Source organism: Anomaloglossus baeobatrachus, chromosome 8, assembly GCF_048569485.1.
Source record: "Anomaloglossus baeobatrachus isolate aAnoBae1 chromosome 8, aAnoBae1.hap1, whole genome shotgun sequence".
Classification (NCBI taxonomy): Eukaryota; Metazoa; Chordata; class Amphibia; order Anura; family Aromobatidae; genus Anomaloglossus; species Anomaloglossus baeobatrachus.
The window spans coordinates 138,071,268-138,097,127 of NC_134360.1; the positions used below are offsets into that span (position 1 = coordinate 138,071,268).

General features: G+C 46.0%; 1 protein-coding gene across 1 annotated transcript in view; it reads left to right on the forward strand.

The window, feature by feature from the left end:
- GLRX2 (glutaredoxin 2) overlaps positions 1-22,370 on the forward strand; it is a 37,080-nt gene extending 14,710 nt beyond the window's left edge. Inside the window, exons 4-5 of the mRNA XM_075322028.1 lie at positions 15,208-15,384; positions 18,292-22,370. Coding sequence (XP_075178143.1) covers positions 15,208-15,384; positions 18,292-18,414 — 300 coding nt within the window. The 3' untranslated portion in view covers positions 18,415-22,370. The remainder of the gene's footprint in view (positions 1-15,207; positions 15,385-18,291) is intronic.
- The last annotated feature ends 3,490 nt before the right edge of the window (positions 22,371-25,860 follow it).

The window sequence follows — 25,860 nt, forward strand, 5'->3', positions numbered from 1 at the left end:
TCTCTCATGACCCCCAGGGCTCTCCCTCGGGAGCACACAGGGCAGGCTCTCCCACACGCTCCATGGCTTCTGAAGAGCTGGAGGAGGGAGAATGCTGTTTGTGCCAAGAGGATTCCTTGGTTTCATCCTCCCCAGATGATCAAACTGCAATAGACTCCCTTATAGCAGCAATCAACCAAACTCTGCATGTGGAAGATCCCCCATCCACTACCACTGACCATGCGGTCTCCTATTAGAGGGCAAGAAAACTCCAAAAGGTTTTCGCTGATCACCCAGAGTTTCAGGATATCCTCACAAAGCAAAGGGAGAAGCCTGACAGGCGCTTCGGTAACCGAAAACTCATGGAGTCCCGGTACCATTTTGCCTCACTTGCCCCTAAGGGCTGGGCCGATCCGCCCTTGGTCGACCCCCCCCGGTCTCCCACCTTGCCACAAAGACGCTCCGGTCTTTACCCGATGGTTCCTCCATCAAGGACCTGACAGACAGACAGGTGGAGCACCTCGCCCGTTCTGCTTTTGAGGCTGCTGGTTCCTCCCTCTCGCCCTCCTTTGTCTCTCTGTGGGTCGCAAAGACGATCTCGGTCTGGCCAGAATCCCTTTACACTTCGCTTGAGGAATCCCAGTTCACTCATACCTTCACAGAGGTAACAGCTCAAATTGCCGCTGCGGCGGAGTACCTCATGCAGGCCTCCACGGACGCTGCTACCTGCGCAGCGTTTGCCGCCTCCAATACCATAGCCATCCATAGAGCTCTCTGGCTCTGACAATGGCGAGCGGACTCTGCCTCCAAGAAGTCTCTCACAGGCCTTCCCTTTTTTCTAGACCGATTGTTTGGCGAACGTCTGGACAAGCTCATTTCTGACGCCACGGGAGGAAAGAGTACCTCCCTCCCCCAGCTGAAGTCAAAGACGACCTTCACCAGACGTCCACAGTCCTCGTTCCGCTCCTTTCGGAACTCATTTGGTTGGTCGACATCCCGTGCTGTATCCGCCACCAGCCGCGGACTACGCAGGGACCGACCGACCTCAGCTCTCCCCGAAACCCACTTCGTCATGGCAGCCTAGACCGAAACAGTCCAGGACTAGGGAAACCCGTCCACAACGTTTTCCCCCCTTATGACTCCTTTGGCGCCCTGAAAGACACACTCATTGTAGGAGGTCGACTGCGGCTCTTTCAACACATCTGGGCTGCCGCCACAAACGACAAATGGGTGCGAGACCTTGTGTCTTCCGGTTACCACATAGAATTTCGGACCCGACCCCCGAGTCGGTTCTTTCTCTCAAACCCCCCAAAGACTCGAAAACGACGCAAAGCTTTTTTCTCAGCAATCCACTCGCTCCAAACAGCAGGAGTGATAATACCTGTCCCGGACGACGAGAAGTTCAGAGGTTTTTATTCCAACCTCTTTGGGGTCCCCAAAAAGGATGGGTCAGTTCGACTTATCCTGGACCTCAAACACCTGAACAAACATGTGCACGTACGGAGATTCAGAATGGAGTCCCTAAGGTCCATTATTGCATCCATGGTCGAAGGGGAATTTCTCGCCTCCATAGACATCAAGGACGCGTACCTGCACATACCCATCGCCCCAGATCACCAAAAGTTCCTCCGCTTCGCAGTTCAGGACTCCCACTTTCAATTCGGCCTTGCCACCGCACCAAGGGTCTTCACCAAAGTCACGGCGGCCGCCATGAGCGTCCTTCACGCCAGGGGAGTAGTCGTTCTCCCTTACTTGGACGACCTCCTCATCAAGGCCCCCTCCTTCCGCGACTGCTCAACCAGCGTACAGATCACTGTGGACACACTATCCCGCTTAGAGTGGCTAGTGAATCTAGACAAATCATCCCCGATCCCATCACGATCCATCACCTTCCTGGGCATGTCACTGGACACCCGTCGGGGCTTGATCTACCTCCCCCTGGACAAGGCGATCACTCTTCAACGAGCGGTACGCTGCCTTCTACGTCCTCTGTCTCGCTCCATTCGATTCAGCATGAAGGTACTCGGCAGGATGGTGGCGGCTATGGAAGCAGTACCCTTTGCTCAACTGCACCTCCGCCCACTGCAGCTAGCCCTTCTAGCAGCCTGGGACAAGAGCCCCTTCTCCCTGGACAGACATCTTCACCTGATGCTTTCAGTCAGGTACGCACTCCGCTGGTGGCTTCGGTCCTCATCCCTATCGAAGGGGAGATTTTTTCTCCCAGTGAACTGGCTGGTCCTGACCACAGACGCCAGCCTCCTAGGCTGGGGAGCAGTGTACTGGCACCACACTGCTCAAGGACGTTGGACGCCCCAGAAGTCTTTCCTACCCATAAACATCCTGGAAATCCGCGCGATCTTCCTCGTGCTCAGGGTGTTCTCCCCTCTGCTAGCGGGTCGTCAGATTCGAGTCCAATCGGACAATGCGACAGCTGTAGCCTATATCAATCGGCAGGGGGGCACCCGCAGCAAAGCGGCTTATCTCGATGCCCACAAGATCCTCAGCTGGGCCGAATCGACAGGGTCAGTTATATCAGCGGTACACATACCGGGGGTAGAGAACTGGGCAGCAGACTTTCTAAGTCACCAAGGCCTGGCCGCCGGAGAATGGTCTCTCTACCCAGAAGTGTTTCTACACATCTGCACTCGCTGGGGCACACCAGACGTGGATCTAATGGCCTCAAGGTTGAACGCAAAGGTACCCGCGTTAATAGCCAGGTCACGCGACCCGCAGTCCATCAGCGCGGATGCTCTAGTCTGCTACTGGCACCACTTCCGCCTGCCTTACATATTTCCACCTCTACCCCTGCTGCCGCGGGCAATGAGGAAGATCAAGGCAGAGGGAGTCCCGGTGATACTGATAGCACCGGACTGGCCCAGGCGCGCCTGGTACGCCGAATTAGTACAAATGCTCGCAGACGTACCCTGGCGCCTTCCAGACATCCCAGAGCCCTGAAGCTGACGGCATGGCCATTGAGACCTGGGTATTAACAAGAGCCGGATTCTCCCCCGCGGTTATTTCCACCATGAACAGCGTCCGAAAGCCTGCTTCATCCCGCATTTACCACTGTACGTGGAAAATCTTCCTTTCATGGTGTAGGGAAACTAACGTGCAGCCTATGCCTCTGGCCATCCCCAGAATTCTTGACTTTCTACAGTCTGGCTTGCAAGCGGGGTTGGCTCTCAGTTCCCTTAAAGGGCAGGTCTCAGCGCTCTCAATCTTCTACCAATGCCGCCTGGCTCAAAAATCGCAAGTCAAGACCTTCCTCCAGGGCGTTTCCCATCTAGTTCCCCCGTACAAACGGCCGCTGGAACCATGGGACCTCAGTCTCGTTCTGGACGGTCTCCAGAGGTCTCCCTTTGAACCTCTCAAGGAATCCTCCCTTGCTCTTCTGTCCTGGAAGGTAACATTCCTGGTGGCAATTACGTCCATCAGACAGTTTTCGGAGCTGGCAGCACTCTCTTGCTGCAAGCCTTTTTTGATCTTTCACCAGGACAAGGTGGTTCTGCGCCCCCTTCCGGATTTTCTTCCAAAGGTTCCTACCCCGTTTCATTTGAACGAGGACCTTGTTCTGCCTTCCTTTTGTCCACACCCAGTTCATAGGGTGGAAAGGTCTCTGCATTCGTTAGACCTAGTCAGAGCTCTCAGATATTACATATCCAGGACAGCCCCCTTTAGGAAAACGGACTCTTTGTTCGTCATTCCTAAGGGGCCTAAGAAGGGACAGGCAGCTTCAAAGGCGACTCTGGCTCGCTGGATTCGCTCTGCGATCCAGGAAGTCTACCGCTTGCAACTCAAGCCCATTCCTAGTGGGCTGCGGGTTCATTCCACGCGAGCAGTTGGCGCTTCGTGGGCTATTCGGCATCAGGCTTCAGTGGAACAGGTGTGTAAGGCTGCGACCTGGTCTAGCCTACATACGTTTTCAAAGCATTACAGAGTCCATACCCAGGTTTCAGCTGAGGCAAATCTGGGTAGGAAAATTCTGCAAACGGCAGTAGAACACCTCTCTCAGTAGGCACTCCAGGCTGTCTGGGACTGGTTCCTAGTCCTTGGGTTGCGTTGTCTTGTTTTTATTTTTCCCATTCATGGAGTGCTTTAGGACGTCCCATGGTCCTGTGTCCCCCAATGAGGCGTCAGAGAAAAACGGATTTTTGTGTACTCACCCTAAAATCGTTTTCTCTTAGCCAGCATTGGGGGACACAGCACCCACCCTGTTGCCCTGTTGGGCCTTGGTTCTCTCAGTACCTTATTTTGTGTATGACTCTTCTTTTCTCATGTTCCTCTGTTGAGAAGTTTATACTGTTTTTTTTCTCCTACTGCTTGTGTACTAAAACTGAGGTTGCCTGGCCCGGCCAGGGCGTGTATACTGCAGAGGAGGAGGTATGCTTTTGCATCTACTTAGTGTCCTCCTATGGATAGGCAGCATAACACCCATGGTCCTGTGTCCCCCAATGATGGCTAAGAGAAAACGATTTTACGGTGAGTACACAAAAATCCGTTTTTTTACATTATGCACATCAGCTTGGGGACATGTACAGTATTCTGGAAAGCTATATATAAGAGCTCACTGGTGGTAGTGACGACATGGACTCTGTCAGTGCCTAGCATGGGTTAAGTTTCTTAAAATTCAGCCAGACATGATGATAGTTTGTTTATAAACGGGGGATAAGCTCCTCATTGTTTCTACAAGACTCTTAGGCTGCTTTCACACTACGCTTTTTTAACATCCGTCATGAACGTTTTTTTAACGCAAAAACGGATCCAGTCCAAATGCATTTTCATTTCAATGCATTTGCAATGGACTCGCGTCAACATGCGTTCACATCCGTTTGCGTGCGTTATAGTGAGGATCCAGCGAGTTGCAGTTTTTTAACATTTTTGATAAATTGCTGGATCCTGACTATACAGCATGCAAACGCATGTGAATGCTGGCATGCTGATAGACAGGATCCTGCTTGCTTTACTGAGCATGCCCAGAAACCAGCCTCGGATGATCAGTCTCTCTCTCCCTTCCCTCTCTGTCTCTCTCCGCCTCCCTCCCCCCCCTTCCCTCTCTGTCTCTCTCCCTCCCCCTCTCCTCTCTTTCCCTCTCCTCACTCTCTCTCAACCTCTCCCTCTCCTTTCTCACCCTCTCCCCCGCCTGAGAGCTGCGGACACTCGTAACCAAGATAAATATCGGGTAACCAAGGAAAGCGCTTCTCTTAGTTACCCGATGTTTACGTTGGTTACGTGTGCAGGGAGCCCGGCTCCTAGCAGCTGCGGATACTCGTAACCAACGTAAATATCGGGTATCCAAGCAAGTTACCCGATGTTTACCTTGGTTACGAGCCTCTGCAGCTGTTAGAAGCCGGCTCCCAGTCTATCACGTTCAGTTCCACTGACTCCCGATCACATGACTCCAATGCCCGCCCATAAACTTAAAGTGACAGGATCCTGCAAAATAACACATGCGTTTTTTTGCTGTAAAAGCAGGATCCGCTTTTACAGCAAAAAAACGTTCATGACGCATGTTAAAAAAAAACGTAGTGTGAAAGCAGCCTTAGAAGTCTAGTGTTAAAGTTCTCTTTGACTCATATAATTGCCTTGGCCTGGAAGGTCAGATACCCAGACAAATCAATTATGTGAACCTCCCATATGTGTATGCTAGATGCGATGTAACTTAGCTGTCCCTCCCTCGTCCATTACTACTAGGGATATTTTGTATACGGCTTGAAATCTAGCCAATAAGAGCCCAGTCTTAGCCACCAATCGTGAAGACCCCAATGGTCTGAATAGAGAGCTCAGTGGTATAAGAAGGAGGACTGTCCATTGCCCGGGTAGACTCTTGCTACATGATGCCAATCTAGGATCTGAGGATCCGATTGGCAAGCCATTACCGAACCTGGATTATAATACTACATGGACTACATTGAATGCAAGGATTCAGCTGAGATATCAAGGACAACCTAAGGAAGTAATCCAGCTTGGGACAATCCAGTCACCTGACTACAGGCTTTGCGGTCCTCAACCAGCTTCCTAAATCCGGCGTTATTCCATTCTCGGTGGGTGCCCGCCGAAAGCGGGGTGCTGCTGGTTTGGAGTAAGTAGCACTGGAAGCTCTGAGGCACGAATATTCTAAACCCTGGTGAACCAGCGGAAGGGTGAGAAAACGCTACTTACAGATTCGGGCTGCCCGCGAGAGATGATGTGAGAACGCAGCTGTCAGTGACAAGTGCTGACGTCAGGAGTGCAGAAGTTCATCACCGCAGGTAATGAACTTTACTAACCTCCTGACGGCAGCGCTCATCATCCCCGCGGCTACTCGCATTGCAGTGCGGGCATATGCTGACACACTGCAGTGCGGGCATATGCTGACACACTGCAGTGCGGACATATGCTGGCACACTGCAGTGCGGGCATATGCTGACACACTGCAGTGCGGACATATGCTGGCACACTGCAGTGCGGACATATGCTGGCACACTGCAGTGCGGACATATGCTGGCACACTGCAGTGCGGACATATGCTGGCACACTGCAGTGCGGACATATGCTGGCACACTGCAGTGCGGACATATGCTGGCACACTGCAGTGCGGACATATGCTGGCACACTGCAGTGCGGACATATGCTGACACACTGCAGTGCGGACATATGCTGACACACTGCAGTGCGGACATATGCTGAGACACTGCAGTGCGGGCATATGCTGACACACTGCAGTGCGGGCATATGCTGACACACTGCAGTGCGGGCATATGCTGACACACTGCAGTGCGGGCATATGCTGACACACTGCAGTGCGGACATATGCTGACACACTGCAGTGCGGGCATATGCTGACACACTGCAGTGCGGGCATATGCTGACACACTGCAGTGCGGGCATATGCTGACACTGCAGTGCGGGCATATGCTGACACACTGCAGTGCGGACATATGCTGACACACTGCAGTGCGGGCATATGCTGACACACTGCAGTGCGGGCATATGCTGACACACTGCAGTGCGGGCATATGCTGACACACTGCAGTGCGGACATATGCTGGCACACTGCAGTGCGGACATATGCTGGCACACTGCAGTGCGGACATATGCTGGCACACTGCAGTGCGGACATATGCTGGCACACTGCAGTGCGGACATATGCTGGCACACTGCAGTGCGGACATATGCTGGCACACTGCAGTGCGGACATATGCTGGCACACTGCAGTGCGGACATATGCTGGCACACTGCAGTGCGGACATATGCTGACACACTGCAGTGAGGACATATGCTGACACACTGCAGTGCGGACATATGCTGAGACACTGCAGTGCGGGCATATGCTGACACACTGCAGTGCGGGCATATGCTGACACACTGCAGTGCGGGCATATGCTGACACACTGCAGTGCGGGCATATGCTGACACACTGCAGTGCGGACATATGCTGACACACTGCAGTGCGGGCATATGCTGACACTGCAGTGCGGGCATATGCTGACACACTGCAGTGCGGGCATATGCTGACACACTGCAGTGCGGGCATATGCTGACACTGCAGTGCGGGCATATGCTGACACACTGCAGTGCGGGCATATGCTGACACACTGCAGTGCGGGCATATGCTGACACACTGCAGTGCGGGCATATGCTGACACACTGCAGTGCGGGCATATGCTGACACACTGCAGTGCGGGCATATGCTGACACACTGCAGTGCGGGCATATGCTGACATTGCAGTGCGAGAAATAAACTGTGGAAAGAATAGGCGCAAATAGGGTCTTATCCGGTATACAGGTATGGGGTGAATGTTGGAAGAACACTCACCTTATCAGGTTGTGCCAGTCACAACCCCTTAGCAAACATGGAAGTAGTGTTGAAGGCAGCAGTCCCGCAGCGATGAGATAATTTCAATGTAGAAGAAAGCGTGTTTGAATACTGCGCCAAAACCACAGGAATACGAGGAGTATAAGTGAATCCCTTTTATTTCCACAGGTCTACGCGTTTCAGGGACATATCCCTTCCCTTCATCAGGACAATATTCCCTGTATATTGTCCTGATGAAGGTGACGAATATGTCCCTGAAACGCGTAGACCTGTGGAAATAAAAGGGATTCACTTATACTCCTCGTATTTCTGTGGTTTTGGCGCGACATTGCAGTGCGGGCATATGCTGACACACTGCAGTGTGAGCAGCTGCGGAACTGGAGCAGGACACAGACTGCACAGGCACCCGACGGAGGTCACACGGAAGTGCTTTCATGTGGCTTCCAGGGATTGTGCGGACCCATTGACTTGTATTGAGTCACGGTCCGTTATTACGGAACAGAATAGGACATGTTCCATAATAACGGAACAGACATACGGCATCCGATGTGGTTTTTTTTTGTAGGATCAGATACACACGGAAGTGCTACCATGTGCCATCCGATCCTACACACAAGACATTGAAAAGATGGTCCTGTCCGTGGGTCCACAAAAAAACAGGAACTGACCAGGAGAAATGGAACGGTCATGTGAATGAGCCCTTATTCTTAGTGATGATGTGGATGGTTGTTATTGCTTTATTATTATTATTATTATTGTTGTTGGTTGTTATTATTGCTTGCTTATTGTTAGTGACAGTGGTTGTTATTATTTGGTTATTGTTAGTAGTGCTCTTGGTGGTTGCTATTGCTTGCTTATTATTAGTTGTGTTGGTGGTTATTATTCTTTATTGTTAGTGATGATGCTGGTGGGTGTTATTGAGTGAACCTGTCATCAGAAATGTAGCTATAAAGCTAAAAGTTCCCCCCTCTGCAGCTCCTGGGCTGCATTCTAGGAAGCTTCCTATAGTTTTTGTGGCACCTTTTATACCAAAATAAACACTTTGTAAACTTGTACCTTTTCTTATGCAAATTTCTTAAATCTTCCATGGGAGCGGGCTGCCTGGGGTCCGTTGCTGTTCCTCCTGCAGATTTACGCCGCCCCCGAACGCTAAATTTCAAAGCTCAGGACGCCGCCCCTGGGTGCCCGTGATCCCGCGCATGCGCTGTTCCACTGTAGCGGTGCCGTGCACTGTATGCACGTGTGACCGCTGGTGACGCTTTGCGCGGGCACGAGGTTATGGGCGGCGCTGTGCGTGTCATCAGTAAGTGCCGCCCATAACCTCGTGACCGCACTTTCCCCTATTACTCTAGCGTTATGCGCAAGCGCTCGCTGGCCTGATGACCGGACGTCACCTCCTTCCCATCCTGCTCAGCAGCAGGAAATGGATGGGAAGGAGGTGACGTCCGGTCATCAGGCCAGCGAGCGCTTGCGCATAACGCTGGAGTAATAGGGGAAAGTGCGGTCACGAGGTTATGGGCGGCACTTACTGATGACACTCACAGCGCCGCCCATAACCTCGTGCCCGCGCAAAGCGTCACCAGCGGTCACACGTGCATACAGTGCACGGCACCGCTACAGTGGAACAGCGCATGCGCGGGATCACGGGCACCCAGGGGCGGCGTCCTGAGCTTTGAAATTTAGCGTTCGGGGGCGGCGTAAATCTGCAGGAGGAACAGCAACGGACCCCAGGCAGCCCGCCCCCATGGAAGATTTAAGAAATTTGCATAAGAAAAGGTACAAGTTTACAAAGTGTTTATTTTGGTATAAAAGGTGCCACAAAAACTATAGGAAGCTTCCTAGAATGCAGCCCAGGAGCTGCAGAGGGGGGAACTTTTAGCTTTATAGCTAAATTTCTGATGACAGGTTCCCTTTAATAGTGTTAGTTGTTATTGTTTATTGTTAGTGGTGTTTGGTTTTATTGCTTACTGTTAGTGGTGTTTGTGGTTATTACTTGCTTAATGTTATCGGTGCTGGTTGTTATTGCTTGTTTTTTGATAGTGGTGTTGGTCCTTATAATTGCTTGTTTATTGTTGGTGATGGTTGTTGTTATTGCTTGCTTATAGTTAGTGGTTGTTACTGCTTGCTTATTGTTACTGCTTGCTTATTGTTAGTGGTGTTGGTGGTTCTTATTGCTTGCTTATTGTTGGTGGTGGTGTTGGCTTTTATTATAGCTTGCTTATAGTTAGTGGTGGTGTTGATGGTTGTTATCACTTACTTTTTGTTAGTGGTGTTGGCTGTAATTGCTTGCGTATTTATATTAGTGTGTTTTGTGGTTGTTAGTGGGTGGTGTAAGTTGTTATTTTTGCTTATTGATAGTGGTTTTGTTTATTATTGCTTGCTTAAAAGTTAGTGGTGGTGTTGGTGGTTGTTATTATTGCTTGCTCATTGTTGGTTGTTATAACTTGCTTATTGTTATAGATGTTGGTTATTATTGCTTGCTTATTGTTAGTGGTGGTGTTGGTGGTTATTGCTTGCTTATTGTTATAGGTGTTGTTGGTAGTTATTATTGCTTGCTTATTGTTATATATGTTGGTGGTTATTATTGCTTGCTTATTGTTATAGGTGGTGTTGGTGGTTATTATTGCTTGATTATTGTTATATATGTTGGTGGTTATTATTGCTTGCTTATTGTTATAGGTGGTGTTGGTGGTTATTATTGCTTGCTTATTGTTATATATGTTGGTGGTTATTATTGCTTGCTTATTGTTATTGGTGTTGTTGGTGGTTATTATTGCTTGCTTATTGGTGGTGTTGGTAGTTATTATTGCTTGCTTATTGTTATATATGTTGGTGGTTATTATTGCTTGCTTATTGGTGGTGTTGGTAGTTATTATTGCTTGCTTATTGTTATATATGTTGGTGGTTATTATTGCTTGCTTATTGTTATAGGTGGTGTTGGTGGTTATTATTGCTTGCTTATTGTTATATATGTTGGTGGTTATTATTGCTTGCTTATTGTTATAGGTGGTGTTGGTGGTTATTATTGCTTGCTTATTGTTATATATGTTGGTGGTTATTATTGCTTGCTTATTGTTATAGGTGGTGTTGGTGGTTATTATTGCTTGCTTATTGTTATAGGTGGTGTTGGTGGTTATTATTGCTTGCTTATTGTTATTGGTGTTGTTGGTGGTTATTATTGCTTGCTTATTGGTGTTGTTGGTGGTTATTATTGCTTGCTTATTGTTAGTAGTGGTGTTAGTTGCAGTTGTAGATGTAGAGCATTGGATCTGCCAACACAAAATTCCTTACTACAACTTGCTTTACACAATATTGATAAGCTGGTATATACTGTAAGTAAAATGGCGCTTGTCTCACAAATGTCTGTAAGGCCACATTCATTCAACAGCAATGTGGTGAGTATTTGTAAACTAAAACAAGGAGTGGTGCAGACAAGCCACGAATGTTTGTAGTGATGTCATTCATTCATCTGTAGAAGCGCCGGCTGCTAACCAATCATCTGACAGTTATTGGTGTCGCTGGCTAGCTTTAAAGGGACTCTGCATGGGATGACTGTTCAAACCAAGCACAGGCTCTCGCATCATGGCGGGGCACCGTCCCACCTGCTTGTTTTCCCTCAATATCTGTGTACCTGTGCCTTTCTTTTGATTGATGGCTCAGGCTTCGTAGTGCTAGAGAAACAGGGCTGTGGAGTGGGTAAACCAAACCTCTGACTCCTAAATTTCCCTGACTCCGACTCCCTCATACATGTCTCATGTTTAAGTGATAAATTTACTGTAGTAAGATAACATTGGGCTTTTCATCACCATTATGATACAATAATCAAGCTATATAGACAGAACATACAATTTTTATTGGAATACAACTTTAGAACTCCTTTGTAAATATGTAATACAAATTCACAGTAAGGCTATGTGCGCACGTTGCGTAACTGCATGCATCCTGCGTCCCCAGCATAATCTATGGAGATTGTGCAGGAGACGTGCGCACGTGGCGTATTAGAGCGCAGCGATTCGGCTGCTGCCCGAAGCGCGCGCTCTAAGAAGTGACATGTCACTTCTTTCCTGTGCTCTGCATGCAGTCCCTGCTCTGTCTATGGCAGGGGCTGGGAGGGGCTACATGCAGAGCGCATGAAATCGGCTTTTGTTTCTGCAGCGATTTGAAGCGCATGTGTTCTGTTCAAATCGCTGCAGAAATTTCTGCAGGGCCAGTATGCAACGTGCGCATATAGCTTAATTCAAATGCTAGGTGTTTATACTAATTTTCACGTTCAAACAAGAAAAAACCTTAAAAACACACTCTTTATTGATATAACAAGTTTAAAAAACAGGGGATTCACCTCCTATTTTATATAAAAAGATTCACACCTATTATTAACAAAATTCAAAACCCACCAATTCTACACCAATAGAGAACAGCATACAATCAAAAAAATTGAGATATTGTGTTCAAAAACAGGAGGCACAAAATAGGTGCCCCTACTGATGAGACGATATATCCTTGAGAGGTCCTCTCAATGGAAATATCACAATACTCTGCAGTAAGTGGGGAAAAACAGTTTTCAACAAAACCATACTGAATATCATTTGGGAAGTCTATGAATTTGTTCTGAGAAAGCGGTTGTGAGCAGTTTTCCAAACGTTCTGAGCTGAGTGCAGGCGTTCTTTCCTTCCCAGTGTGTTTTACCCTCATCTGTAGAGGAGGGGCGTCACTACTTATGTACATAAAGTGCAGCACAGATTCATCTCAACTAAAAGCTGAGATTCTATCATCAGGAATAGAACAGACATTCATACGAAATTTCATAACTTTCCCAAATTCTTATGAAAAAATATTCAGCTGAACCACTGTACCCAATTTATTATATATTTTATGATTCAGAGTCGGTCCATTTTATTCTATTAAGAAATAACGTCTGGATCACGATTCTAAAGGGGGCTTTACACGGTAGCGATATCGCTAGCAATTTGTAGCAATAGCGAGCGTGTAAGTACCCGCCCCCGTCGCGCATGCGATTGTTTGTGATCGCTGCCGTAGCGAACATTATCGCTACGGCAGCGTCACACATACTTACCTGGTCGGCGTCGGCGCTGTGACTGCCGAACAATCCTTTTTCAAGGGGGAGGGACGTTCGGCATCACAGCGACGTCACCGCAACGTCACTAAGCGGCCGGCCAATCAAAGCGGAGGGGCGGAGATGAGCAGGACGTAACCATCCCGCCCACCTCCTTCCTTCCTCATTGTGGCCGGCGGCAGGTAAGGAGATGTTCCTCGCTCCTGCGGTGTCACACATAGCGATGTGTGCTGCCGCATGAGTGATGAACCACCTGGATAAACAACCCTTACCGATTTTTGAGTTTGGGACGACCTCTCCATGGTGAACGATTTTCACCATTTTTGAGGTCGTTTAAGGTCGCTGGTCAGTGTCACACTCTGCGATATCGTTAATGACGCCGGATGTGCGTCACTAACAACTTGACCCCGACGACAAAACATTAACAATATCGTAGCGTGTAAAGCCCCCTTTAGTCTGAACTGGGTGCAAAAACCCTAAAATAAACTTCACTATATAAAGAGAAGGGCTGCACACCAGTGACTATGTAAGGGGAATAAATGTAAAGCAGAAACTGCTGTGTGAACACGGACATGAAAAATACAATAGCTATATGTGAGAATGAAAATATGACAATGGAATCTGCATAACTGCCATGAACTTAAATAATAAGGAGAAATTTAGCTATTGAATTGATCAATGCAACAGAGCATCAACACCTAGTCACGGTATTCTCTTACGTTTTAGGATTTTTGCACCCAGTTCAGACTTAAAAGCCATTTACACGCTGCGACATCGCTAAAGATATATCGTCGGGGTCACGGTGTTTGCGATGCACATCCGGTGTCGTTAGCGACATCGCAGCATGTGACAGGCTGGAGCGACCTTAAACGATCGCAAAAGAGGCAAAAATCGTTTGTCTGAGAGAGGTCGTTTATTTATGAAAAATCGTTGTCTGGTCAGTAGCAATGTTGTTCCTCGTTCCTGCGGCTCACAAACGAAAGACTACAAATCAATTAAGAAATAACGTCTGGAACACCATTCTAAAGGGTACTTTACACGCTGCGATATCGGTACCGATATCGCTAGCGAGCGTACCTGCCCCCGTTGGTTGTGCGTCACAGGCAAATCGCTGCCCGTGGCACACAACATCGCTAACACCCGTCACACGGACTTACCTTCCCTGCGACGTCGCTGTTGCTGGCGAAACGCCTCCTTTCTAAGGGTGTGGTTCATGCGGCGTCACAGCGACGTCACACGGCAGCCGTCCAATAGCAGAGGAGGGGCGGAGATGAGCGTCTGGAACATGCCGCCCACCTCCTTCCTTCCTCATTGCCGGTGGACAGAGGTAAGGAGATGTTCGTCGCTCCTGGGGTGTCACACATAGCGATGTGTGATGCCGCAGGAACGAGGAACAACATTGCTACTGACCAGACAACGATTTTTCATAAATAAACGACCTCTCTCAGACAAACGATTTTTGCCTCTTTTGCGATCGTTTAAGGTCGCTCCAGCCTGTCACACGCTGCGATGTCGCTAACGACACCGGATGTGCATCGCAAACACCGTGACCCCGACGATATATCGTTAGCAATGTCGCAGCGTGTAAATGGCTTTTAAGTCTGAACTGGGTGCAAAAATCCTAAAACGTAAGAGAATACCGTGACTAGGTGTTGATGCTCTGTTGCATTGATCAATTCAATAGCTAAATTTCTCCTTCTTAAAGTTCATGGCAGTAATGCAGATTCCATTGTCATATTTTCATTCTCACATATAGCTTTTGTATTTTTCATGTCAGTATTCACACAGCAGTTTTTGCTTTACATTTATTCCCCTTGCACGGTTACTGGTGTGCATACCTTCTCTTTATATAGTATGGTGTTCCAGACGTTATTTCTTAATTGATTTGTAGTCTTTTGTTTGTGAACCCGTCCCACCTACACCTATCGCCAGTCCACATTATACATATATAGCCTGGATCACTCGCCATGATGAACAGAGTGCCTGTAGCAAGTGCTGACAGAGTTTCTCTATGATTACAGGTCCACCTTGGCAAATGTTGGGGAAATCTACATCTGCTTTGGTAAACTGCAAATGAAAGCTGTAGAGTAGATGAACCCATACACCCTAGTTGCTTGGGCTAGGTCCTCGATATCCGTTTAAGGGGGTCTGACTCCTTGCACCCCCACTGATGAGCTGATTATTTTTTTTGTTTCCCAGACACCATTGCCTTTTAGTTCAGCCAGTTAATGGTGAGCTGAGAGTCCAAGGTGAAATTAGTTGTTAGAATCAAGCTAATGGGTTATTTATGTAGGCAGTAATAATGATTTAGCAAGAATATATTGTTATAAATAAACCTCTGTGCTTTGTCATCTTGCAGGACACAGTCTCTGGAAATTGTGTAGTGATTTATTCAAAGACCACGTGTCCGTATTGTACCATGGCTAAAGATGTATTTAACAGCATAAATGTGCATTACAAGTCCATAGAGCTGGATGAGGTGGAGAATGGAAGTCAGCTTCAAGAAGCGCTGCATCATATGACCGGAGCCAGAACGGTAAGTCTGAACACATCCAAGCAATTGTTTTATTCAGCCAGCGCATACCTCTACCAGCAATGCATGGAGCTGAACTGCCATTAACCTCTTACATTCAGATGTTGATCTCTGACAGCGGCATTTAATGAGTGCAAACACATATGGCATATACACCTTCTGACAGATTATCACAAAATCATTTTTTTTGTTTTTAAGTTAGTAATGTTGTGACACGTCCCCATCCTACAAGAGTGTAAACAAAGGCAATGTTAACTTTTCATTCAGGTGTTTGGTTCTAGGCCAATGGATTCTTAATGCAGAAGCAACTATATGGTGAAAGTATAGACTGGTAGGTTTAAACTCATTGTCCAGGACTAAGATATTGATGACCTGTCCTTAGGAAAGGTCATCAATATCAGCTGTACCTGGCTCTATCACCCAACACTTCCACCAATCATCTGCTACCTGGTCAGGCAGCGGGGATAAGTAAAGTACAGTGTTTAGTGCACAAAGCTGGAACTATCTGTAGTGGGTGTTCTCAGGTACAGCAGCTCAGATCCTATTCACTTTAATGACGAGATGGCATTTTTCATTTTATTTATCTTTCCCTGATATCAGTGAAAGCCAAGGAGGGTGAGGCACTGTAGGCCAAGGAGGTGGAGCCATAATAGGCCATGGAGGGGGAGGCGCGGTAGATCAGAGTTGAAGGTGTGGTAAGCCAAGGAGAGGGAGGTGCGGTAGGCCTACAGAGGGGGAGGTGCGGTTGGCTAATGCAAGGAGGGGAAGGTGCGGTAGGCCTACAGAGGGGCCGGCGCGGTAGGTCTACAGAGGGGAGGCCGAAGAGGAAGTGTGTTAGACCAAAGAAGGGGAGGCGCATAGGCACTCCCATAATGTCAACCTTAGCTTCATGACGCAAATGTTTCTTAGCATTTGGATCATGGAGATTTTTTGTTTATTTCAGGAGAAGATATGCACAAAAGTGAATGCATGGGTGTGGGGAAACAATGCGAGTATTGAAATTTAAAAGCCATGGTTCTTAGGTGCATGTATGGACCTTTGTAACCATCTGCTGGTATAAAGCTGGAGGTTGGAGAGGGGACAAAAAATGGTTACACCTTTCAGGAGCTTAGACTCAGTGCCATTGATGGACTTGCTGCTCAGCGTGTGAATATGCTTGCACGGTGATCACAGGTCAGTAGATGTGAGTACAGCACAGCCATGACTGCTAAGTGCTGCAGCCCCAACCAGATGACTGGAACTGAGCAGTTTTGATAAGTTTTTTTCCTCATCCTTTTTAAGACAGCACATTGCTTTGGTTCAATAGTCACATTCCTCGTCACACATTCCCTTTAAGGTTTTTTTATGCTTGTCAAAAGTGGAAAATTATCCTGTCAGCAAAAGTGCTAAGCAGCACGGCATGTTACAGTAGGATATTGATTTGATATTTTTTGAATAGTCCTTCCCCACTGTACTGTGTGATTGCTGCTTGTCTGTACTCGTGGGAGTCCGTCTTTGCTAAATATTAGCTCATGATTGTGATATTGAAATGCTGCCCTTATGGAAATGCAGATGCTGACATCTAGTGGCCGGTCTGAAATTTACATTTTACTGGCAAATATACACAATCTCCAATGTGGAAAAATAGATTTCTCCGTCCTCACTTTGTTACAGAAATGAGATTAGATGTACTTATTTCAGCACATCAGTGCACTCATTACTCTTCTAAAGAGGTTTATTTTGTAATATTTTTGTTGGATGAGGTAAATCAAGGACAACACTGTCAGTTTATTAATCTCTTCCTTTATTGAATGTTTATTACCCACACACAAGATTTAATAGTTGATTTCCACTTTAACCAATGTGATCCCTAAATGGTTTTATACATGTAAAATACCCATGAGAGCAGGTATGCACCCTCCCCAGGTCCAGTACCGCCTCTCTGTCTCTGCTCTAGTTTTTGTGTTTTGGCTGCAGCGGTGACATCACTGCCGTGACCAATCACTGATCTCAGAGGCTTATACCGTCTGCAGAGCTCAGTGGTTGGCTACAGTGGTAATGTGCTCTGTTCCCACAATGTCACCACTGCAGCCAGAACACAGGGGTTGCAGCTGACACCCAGCACTGGAGAAAGGGAGGGGGCGAGTACCTGCTTCTTATAAAAGTGTTTGGGGACCACTTGTTATAATTGTTAACATCTTTAATATAAACTGGAGTCCTAATACACTGTAGACATTCATATTGTATGTAGCAATTGAGAGCATGTGACAAATACACCAGTGTTCTGCTTTTTTTTTCTTATTAAAGGGATTGTTCGCTACACTGACAAACTCTTTTCAATCCCTATGTTTGCCCCCTGTAAAACAATAAGAGATAATCACCTCCAGTGCCAACGCCGTTCCAGTGTTGTCGGCACTGCCTCTCCTGGGGATCACGTGACATTATGTCACATGATCCTTGCAGCCAATCAACGCAGGCCTCACTGTCCTCTCCTACACATGTAGTTGACATCTGGAAGAAGTAGGAGAGAAGCCACACCTCTAACTTCCTCCGAATGTGTGATTTGTCCAGGAGAGGTACTGTCAAAACTGCTGGAAAGGCGCCAGCACCGCAGGTGAGTGTAGATTTTATACTACAGGCAAACAAAGGACTCGAGAAGGGGTTGTCTGAGTAGTGGACAGCCCCTTTAAGTTTTGACTTGCTTTAATCCATTAATTCTGCTCACAACAAAAATGTGACAGCCAGAGCTTAATGTAATCTGTGAGATGTAATGTGGAGCAAAATTGCCTAACATACACTTTAAAGAGTGACCGGGTCACCAAGATTTGTCATTTACAAAAACATTAAATGCAGAGCTCTTTCCATTTTCAAAAGCAATGTGGTATACTATTAAATAGAAAAATGCTATAAAATTGTCTCTTTTGTATTTAGGTACCAAGAGTGTTTGTAAATGGAGCCTGCATCGGAGGTGGCACAGAAACCCGTAAATTAAATCAAGAGGGAAAATTAATTCAACTAATCCAGCAGTGTAATATCACAGCCAGTGAGAGCTGATGGCAACTGTCCTGAGCTTAGCATTATTGAAGTGAATTTGCTGCCATGTGTGTTTAAGACCAGATAACTGCTCAATAGAATATGCCACTTTTACGACCATAGGTGCTTCTCATTTGAAGTGTCATATGTACAGTACTGATCAAAAGTTTGGGCACACCTGTCCATGCAAAGCTTTTGTTTGTTCTTATTGAAAAGTTTACATTGTAGACAATGTAGAAAAAACACCACTGAAAATGCATGGAAACAAGGAATAAAGAAACACCTCTGCTGCAGAGGAGACGTTCATCAGAGTTACTAGCCTCTAGAAAAGCAATATGACAGCACCGCAATTAAGTTTTCATAATGATGTGCAGAGATGGAATGCTGTGTCAGATGTCAATCACCTGTCCTTAACCCAAATGAAATTGTTTGGTATTAGTTGGACCACAAAGTGAAGGCAAAGCAGCCAGCAACTTTTAAGCTCCTCTGGTAACTCCTTTAAAATTGTTGGAAGCCATTTCACATGATTACCTGATGAGGCTAATTGAGAGAATGCTAAGAGATGTCATCAGCATAAAATGGGGTATTTTGAGGAATTTAAGGTTTAACACATATTTGAGTTAGTTACACAAATGTTTCTTTCCTCCATGTTTCCATATGTGTCTGTTCATGATTTTGCTCCCTTCAGCATGAATCTACATTGTGCACTTTCCAATAGGAACAAGGAAAACCATTGCATTACCAGGTATGTTCAAACTTTTGATCAGTACTATAGCTTAAAATCAGTGACCCTGCATGTCATTCTGAATTCCGTATGAAGCATTTACCAGATGATGGCCGATCCACTGCACGTGTTCATGTTACAGGGCATTGTTTCTGCGTCTGAAATGGTAATCCAACAATGCTAATGTAGGGTTGACACAAAACATCGGGTTTAGGTTAAAAATATGCAACAAAAAACAATTTTTACTTGGTTTGGATAAGATGGTACTATAAAATGCATGGTGTGAACTAGCCTTAGGAAGATGGTGTTATGTCTACCAGTTATGCATTTACATACAGCACATCTAGATGTAATCACAACAGTGAATTATGAATGCTAAGCATATACCTGTTCACCTTCACACCAGTATTATAGATTATACAGATCTTTACCTGTGGACTTTTTTTTTATTTTTTTTATGTATATGCTTTTCATTCTCTTTTTTTGACTTCTCTTAAACTAAATTTAAGTTTCATCAATGAATAGTGACCAAAGAGTTCTGGGCAGGAAAATTTGTTTGACAAGTTCCAGGTGTGATCATTGCTCAAGGAGGGTCTAAAGAGATTGTAATAGTCTTTGCACAATGCCACTGTGATTTGTTGTCACCTTGGACTACAGATAGTCTGATATACGTCTGCTCGGTGACTGATGAGATGCTCTAGTATGAAATGATGTAAGATCTCAGTCACCCAAGTGCTAATATCAGCCGGTGCCTGCCCTGCCTAGGTTTATTATATTCTACATTGTGTGTCATTTATACGGAGGGTCAGAAAGTTATAGCACTGAGCAACTGCATCTGTATTTTAAAGGCAATCTGTCCCCAGGGGTTTTGCTACTCCATCTGAGAGCAGCATAATGTAGGTGCAGAAATCCTAATTCCAGCAGTGTTTTAGAGTAGGCTGCTTACTGCAGTTTTTCATAAAATCACTGTTTTATTTGCTGGAGATCTAGTAGGTAAAATAAGCTAACAAATGCCAGCTCACCATAAAGTCCAGTGTGCACGAAACCACGTTCTGACAATGTGTGAATACAAAAATGATGAGGATGGCGTTCCAGCTTCTGGTTAAAAACTTTGATTTTATTTAGTTATTAAATTTCTGTATATCTCCGCCCATACCACTGATTAGCAGCTTTCTATGTATGCACATTGTACACAGAAATCTGTCAAACAGGATTGTGGGCAGAGGGTTATACAGAACTCATGAATGTGGACAACTACAAGGAATGAAGTTACTAGTCATCTAGTGATAATCTGCTCATAAAATCACAGTTTTATCAAAATGACAAAAAGCAGTTATGCGATCAGTGGAATCACTGTATGCATTATGTATGCATCTCTGTATGCATTATGCTGTTGTCAGATTAGAGGCGTTGTCTGGTCTAAATGCACAAGTTTGCAGTCACTCTGTGTCCCTCTATGTGACTGCCGATTTGTGACTCCTCATATCACATGCACTGTGCCCTGTGAGGATTCTCCGTTATGAGAGCTGGGAGTGGCGGTCACGTGGCTACGGCTATGTGATACGCACACTTCTGGCCAGAATCCAATTAGAGAGTGGTAGCCCCGCCCAATACATTTGTATTCAGCGAGGCCATGCCCCTTTAGTTGGAGTCTTGTCGGGTGTCACAATCTGACAATCTGTAGGATAGTTAGGGACAGGGTCTTTTATACTGTTCATCACGCTAGGGGACCCTAGGCTGTCCTTAACCTCCGGATTACTTCTGAAGGTGGAGATGCTGGATTCCTGTGCCCTACTATTCTCCTGAGCAGGACTCATCTGTCACCTTCCTCCTCCTTATTCTAAAGGATGGAAGGGGCAGGAGTAAGATGAGAACACAGATAAAGAAGGGAAAAAACAAAACTCAGACACACTGCAAACTCGCAGGAATAAACAGTAAGGTAGCAACAAAAGGACAATAGGGGTTAACCATGCAACCTCTCACAGCAATAAAGTACAACCACCACCAGTAAAACTGGCTTACAACACCTCACCAGACCAGTATAGAAACTATAGCTGGCATTAAAGGAAAGGTCAGGCCAGCATATATAGTAGGAGAGCTAATCTGATTGGTTTTCCCACAGCATGTGATCAAAGGAGAATAAAAAGCAGCTGAGCAGAAAATAACGTTTGCTAGCCTGCCTATGAACTACCAATCTGTGGGTCAACTCCCAAGTCTTCCAGCGCTGATCACAGACATCAGAGAAGTTTGCAAGCAGAGTGTGGGAATCTGAAGTCTCCACAGACCCTGACGCCGCCATGATAATCAGTGATGTTTGTAAAAGCCTGCTTGTGACATTGGGAGTGTGTTTATCGCATACTCGTAGCCACGTGACCACCATTCCCGGCTCTCATACCGGAAAATCTTAACAGCACACAGTGCATGTGATGTGATAATTCACAAGTCTGCAGGCACATAGAGGGACACATACTGTAGAGTGACAGCAGTCTTATGGATTTAGACTGGGCAACCCCTTTAAGTGTGCAAAAACCTGGTGACGGATTCCCTATCACACATATGTTTGGGGACATGATTTTGTGTCATCTTCTGTACAACTGTGCAGCTCTCGTAATCATAGGAGGCTGATGGACCAGTCCAGGTCTCATGATCCTTCATTAACTCCTATTTTGAGAGCAGCTTTCTCATAGATCGTTACGTTGTCCCCCATCAACTGCCATTTTTAGAATCTTTCACTAACAAGCTGCTGGCACTAGGAGATGGGCACAGAAATTGTCATACTTGTGTATTAGTAATGTAAGAAAATTGTGTCCTGAATACATAAAAGATAAAGATAAGACCAGAGAAAGTAGACAACTCCTTTAAGGCCCATAGAAGTATGAGTGTTGGGGAGAAGGCCCTGGGCTCTATGATTACCATGAAAATGAATGGTCTGCACAGTGGGGTCGGCTAGCACTGCTGCTCCTCCATTCTGGTCCTCCCACTGGTCAGTAAATTATGACATATTTTAGTATTATACCTAAGACTTGTATAACGTCCCATTACAGTTATGATTATTTTTCTCTATATTTAATGCAATGATATTGTTATATTTCTTCCTCCAATGTTTAAGCTTTACACTTGTTTACAGCATGAAGTATTCAGGATGAAATATTAGACCTTATTCTAAGTAATACTACAGTTTACTTGTAGACACGTGTGCAAAATTCTCTGATTTGGGGCAAATTTGAAATAAAATTTAAATCTTATTATAATATGTTGGGTAATGTGACTTATGTTTTTACATGATAGTATCACAGAGTATGTAATGACAGGTCAGGGGCCCCTAGACTGACCACCAGACTTGGGACTCTGCGCTGTCCCTTATCTTGGAGGAAGGCTTGATGGTAGTCAGGTCCGAGCCCCCAGCGTGATCCAGACTCCTGTCCAAGCCCTGGTCTTACCCCCCCACTCTCCCATCCTTGGGGTGGGCCAGGAAATCCAAGAACGAAACCCCACAAAACCACACTGACAAGGGATAACGGAAACTCGTACACCCAGCGCTCAAAACACACAGGAGAAACAATAAGTGTACTGGGGGAAAAGCAAAAAGGAGAGGAAGTAATACACAACAGGGGAATGTTTAAACCACTAAATCTTGAAACAAAGATCACCATCAACAGGTTCTCCAACAAGACTGGTATCGCTTGGAGCAAAAGCTGAATCTATAATTGGCGCTGAGTAGTGATATCCAGGATCTTATATAGGAAGTAGATGACTTAGTCTGGCAATTGGCAACCTGACCGCTTAGCAAAGTTTCCCAAGAACTAACTCCTGCAGGACTGAGGAACAGAGCACATTAAACAGCCAATGCCCAGTTCTGGCTAAACAGCTAGAAGACATCAGTTGCCTGTTAGGCTCTGCAGTGTGAACAGAGTTTGACACCACCGTGACACCTAGTGAGTCTGGACCTGAACACCGCATGACAGATATTGGAGAAAAGAATATGATAAATAACAGCAGGTATATCTGCCATGTAGCTTAGAACTGCTATATACACTGATCACTGAAATCCCAATACAGAGAAGGAAAAGTTGTGGAATGATGGAAATCACAGGATGGATAGACATGGTAATGAAATGCAAATGATCACAAAATGGAAACAAACTTTTCAAAACATCTCAATTTGTCCAGTATTGACTAAGTGAACCACAGACAGAGATACACAGGGTTACACACGTCGGCTGCTATCAGTGAAGCTATTAATGGTTGTCTGAGGAATGTTCTACCACATTGAATGCATTTGGGCAAGAAATTCATCGAGATCCGCTGCTGGCAGCTCACTTTATAATTGCTGACCAATGATGTCCCAGATGTCCTTGAAGGGGGAGACAAGTGCACAGAGACTGCAGGCTGTGGTAGTGCATTTAGGCCATGTAGGCAGATCACATAAGCACGAGCAAGGTGCGGCTTTGGCGTTGTGTTGAAAAATGGCTCCAGGGACACTTTGGAGAATCATGGTAAATATCGTAAGAATAAAGGGCAATCAAATGATTAAAACGTACTATCTACTCCAAAATTACATCAATAAAATGCCAGCTCAACACAAATTAAAAATAAAGCCCTCATGCGACTTCATTGCTGCAGAAATAAAAAAAAGGTTATGCGTCTCGGAAAATGGTGACATACACTAAAATTGTTTTCTTCACTCTGACATTTTTAAGCTAAAATAGTAAAAAACTATATGTTTGGTAGCGCCATAATCATACTGACCTGGAGAATCATGTGGCTGGGTCATTTTTACTGCACAATTAATGCTGTAAACATAGAACCCAAAAAACAATAGTGACATTTGTATTTTTTTTTCATCATTTCACTGAAGTTGGAATTTATTAGTGAGTTGGAGGATGCATTACATCTGATTTATTCTTTACTGTGATTTGTTCCTTGCGAGTGTGATATGTTCCTTAGGCTATATTCACACAGTGCGTTTTTCAGCAAATCCTGATCTTGACAGTAAGCAGCAAAAATACTGAAAGAATTGACATACTGATTCTTTATAAAAGCAGCAGTTTTCCATTTCGGTCAGGAAAAAAAAAACAGGTGTGTCTGTGTGTGTGTACATCAGATTTCTGGAATCTCATAGGTTTTGCTGGTACTGTAAAAAAGCAGCTTTTATTAGCATGTATTTGCATAAAATCAGTGAAAAAAAAATTGCAAGAAAAAAACCCCACAGCAAAAGTGCATTGTGTGAACATAGCCATGTATTTTGGCTTATGTGTATGACTTGTGATTCAGGGAGTTTAGGAGGAACTTGTACTGAGTCACTTTTTAATTTACTTGTTTATATTACTCTTTTGTTAAATCCCCATTCGTAATATTTGCTTTATTATTGACAATGCCATCTAGTGTACATCTTGACACATGTATGTAATCCTTGACCAGATGTTTGAGGGAGCATACTGCTGTTCAAGATGTGTGCACGTTGTGCATATGGAAGCCCAGGTACTGGATCTAAGTGAGCAGCTGGCAACGCTGAGGTCCATTGACATAAGGAAAGGAGTTCGCTGCTCACTGAGTAGGTGCTCGCTGTTGTAGATGTGGGGGAGGATTGCAGTATGGAGCTGCAGGACAGTGAGCCAGCTAGCTTGGTGAAAGAAGGTGATGCAGATGGAAGAGTGCCAGGGTATCTAGTCCTCATCTTGGAAACCCCAACAAGTTTGGTAAGTTGGCAGATGAGGGGGGAGTGTCAGTACAGGAGTAGCACAGCTGCCACAAGACACGACCTCTGAAAGCTGGAGGAATGTCTGCTCCAGTAAGGGGGGAAATAAGCACAGGACAGTACAGACAAATGCTGATATTCTGGGATTTCATAATTTAGGCAACACTGAAGGTAATCAGTCACAAAAATGGGGATTCACATAAGGGGTGCTGTCTTCCTGGCGCTCGTAGGTAGGTACACCCGAGGACCACTGGGACCTGAGCACCGATGGGGCACAGGGCCCTAGGTCAGGTGTTAGCTTCACGCAGACCGGCAATTACCTGCACAGTGAGGGGACCTTCATGGACCTCACTGATCCACAGATCTGGGGGCACCAGCAGTGAAGCAAGGATCAGGGTTCGAAACCCGGACCGGCCCTACTGGGTCCACACTGCCCACAGTACGGACAAGGAGACTGCCAAAAGGACAGTCGGGCCCCAAATCAGCTCCAAGCTATGGGTACCCAACCACACTAAGGCTGCCGGGGACAGAGCAACCGAGTCATCAAACTGGCACTGGAAATACAGGGACCTGAACCAGCCGTGAGTAAAGAACTGTTAAACTGCAACCCCCGGTGTGGCCTCCCCTTCTTCGGCGAAAGTCTCCACCATACATCTCCCTGGGCTCAGCTCTACCTGCGGAGGGCCTACCACCACAGCTGCCATTACCTCCAGCCCTAGGGATAACAAACTCAGCAGCGGCGGTTCCACCATCTTAACCGCAACCCCCAGGTGGCGTCACACTAATGACTATAATCTCACTCCGTAAATACTCCCCATTAAAAACCGTCCCAAGGGTCACGGAACCGGGCAACGGCCAGCATTTACCCATAACACAGTATCCCCTTTAAATATACGGCCCTGGACCGAGTACCCCATAGCCCTGGGTGACATAGCTTTTTCCTGGCGTCACAATCAGGATATGGACTAGGCCTCTTAAACCGGGTGACGTGTGCCTTATGGACTGTTTTGTACAAAAACTACCGCCATCTTTATTTCTGTGAAAT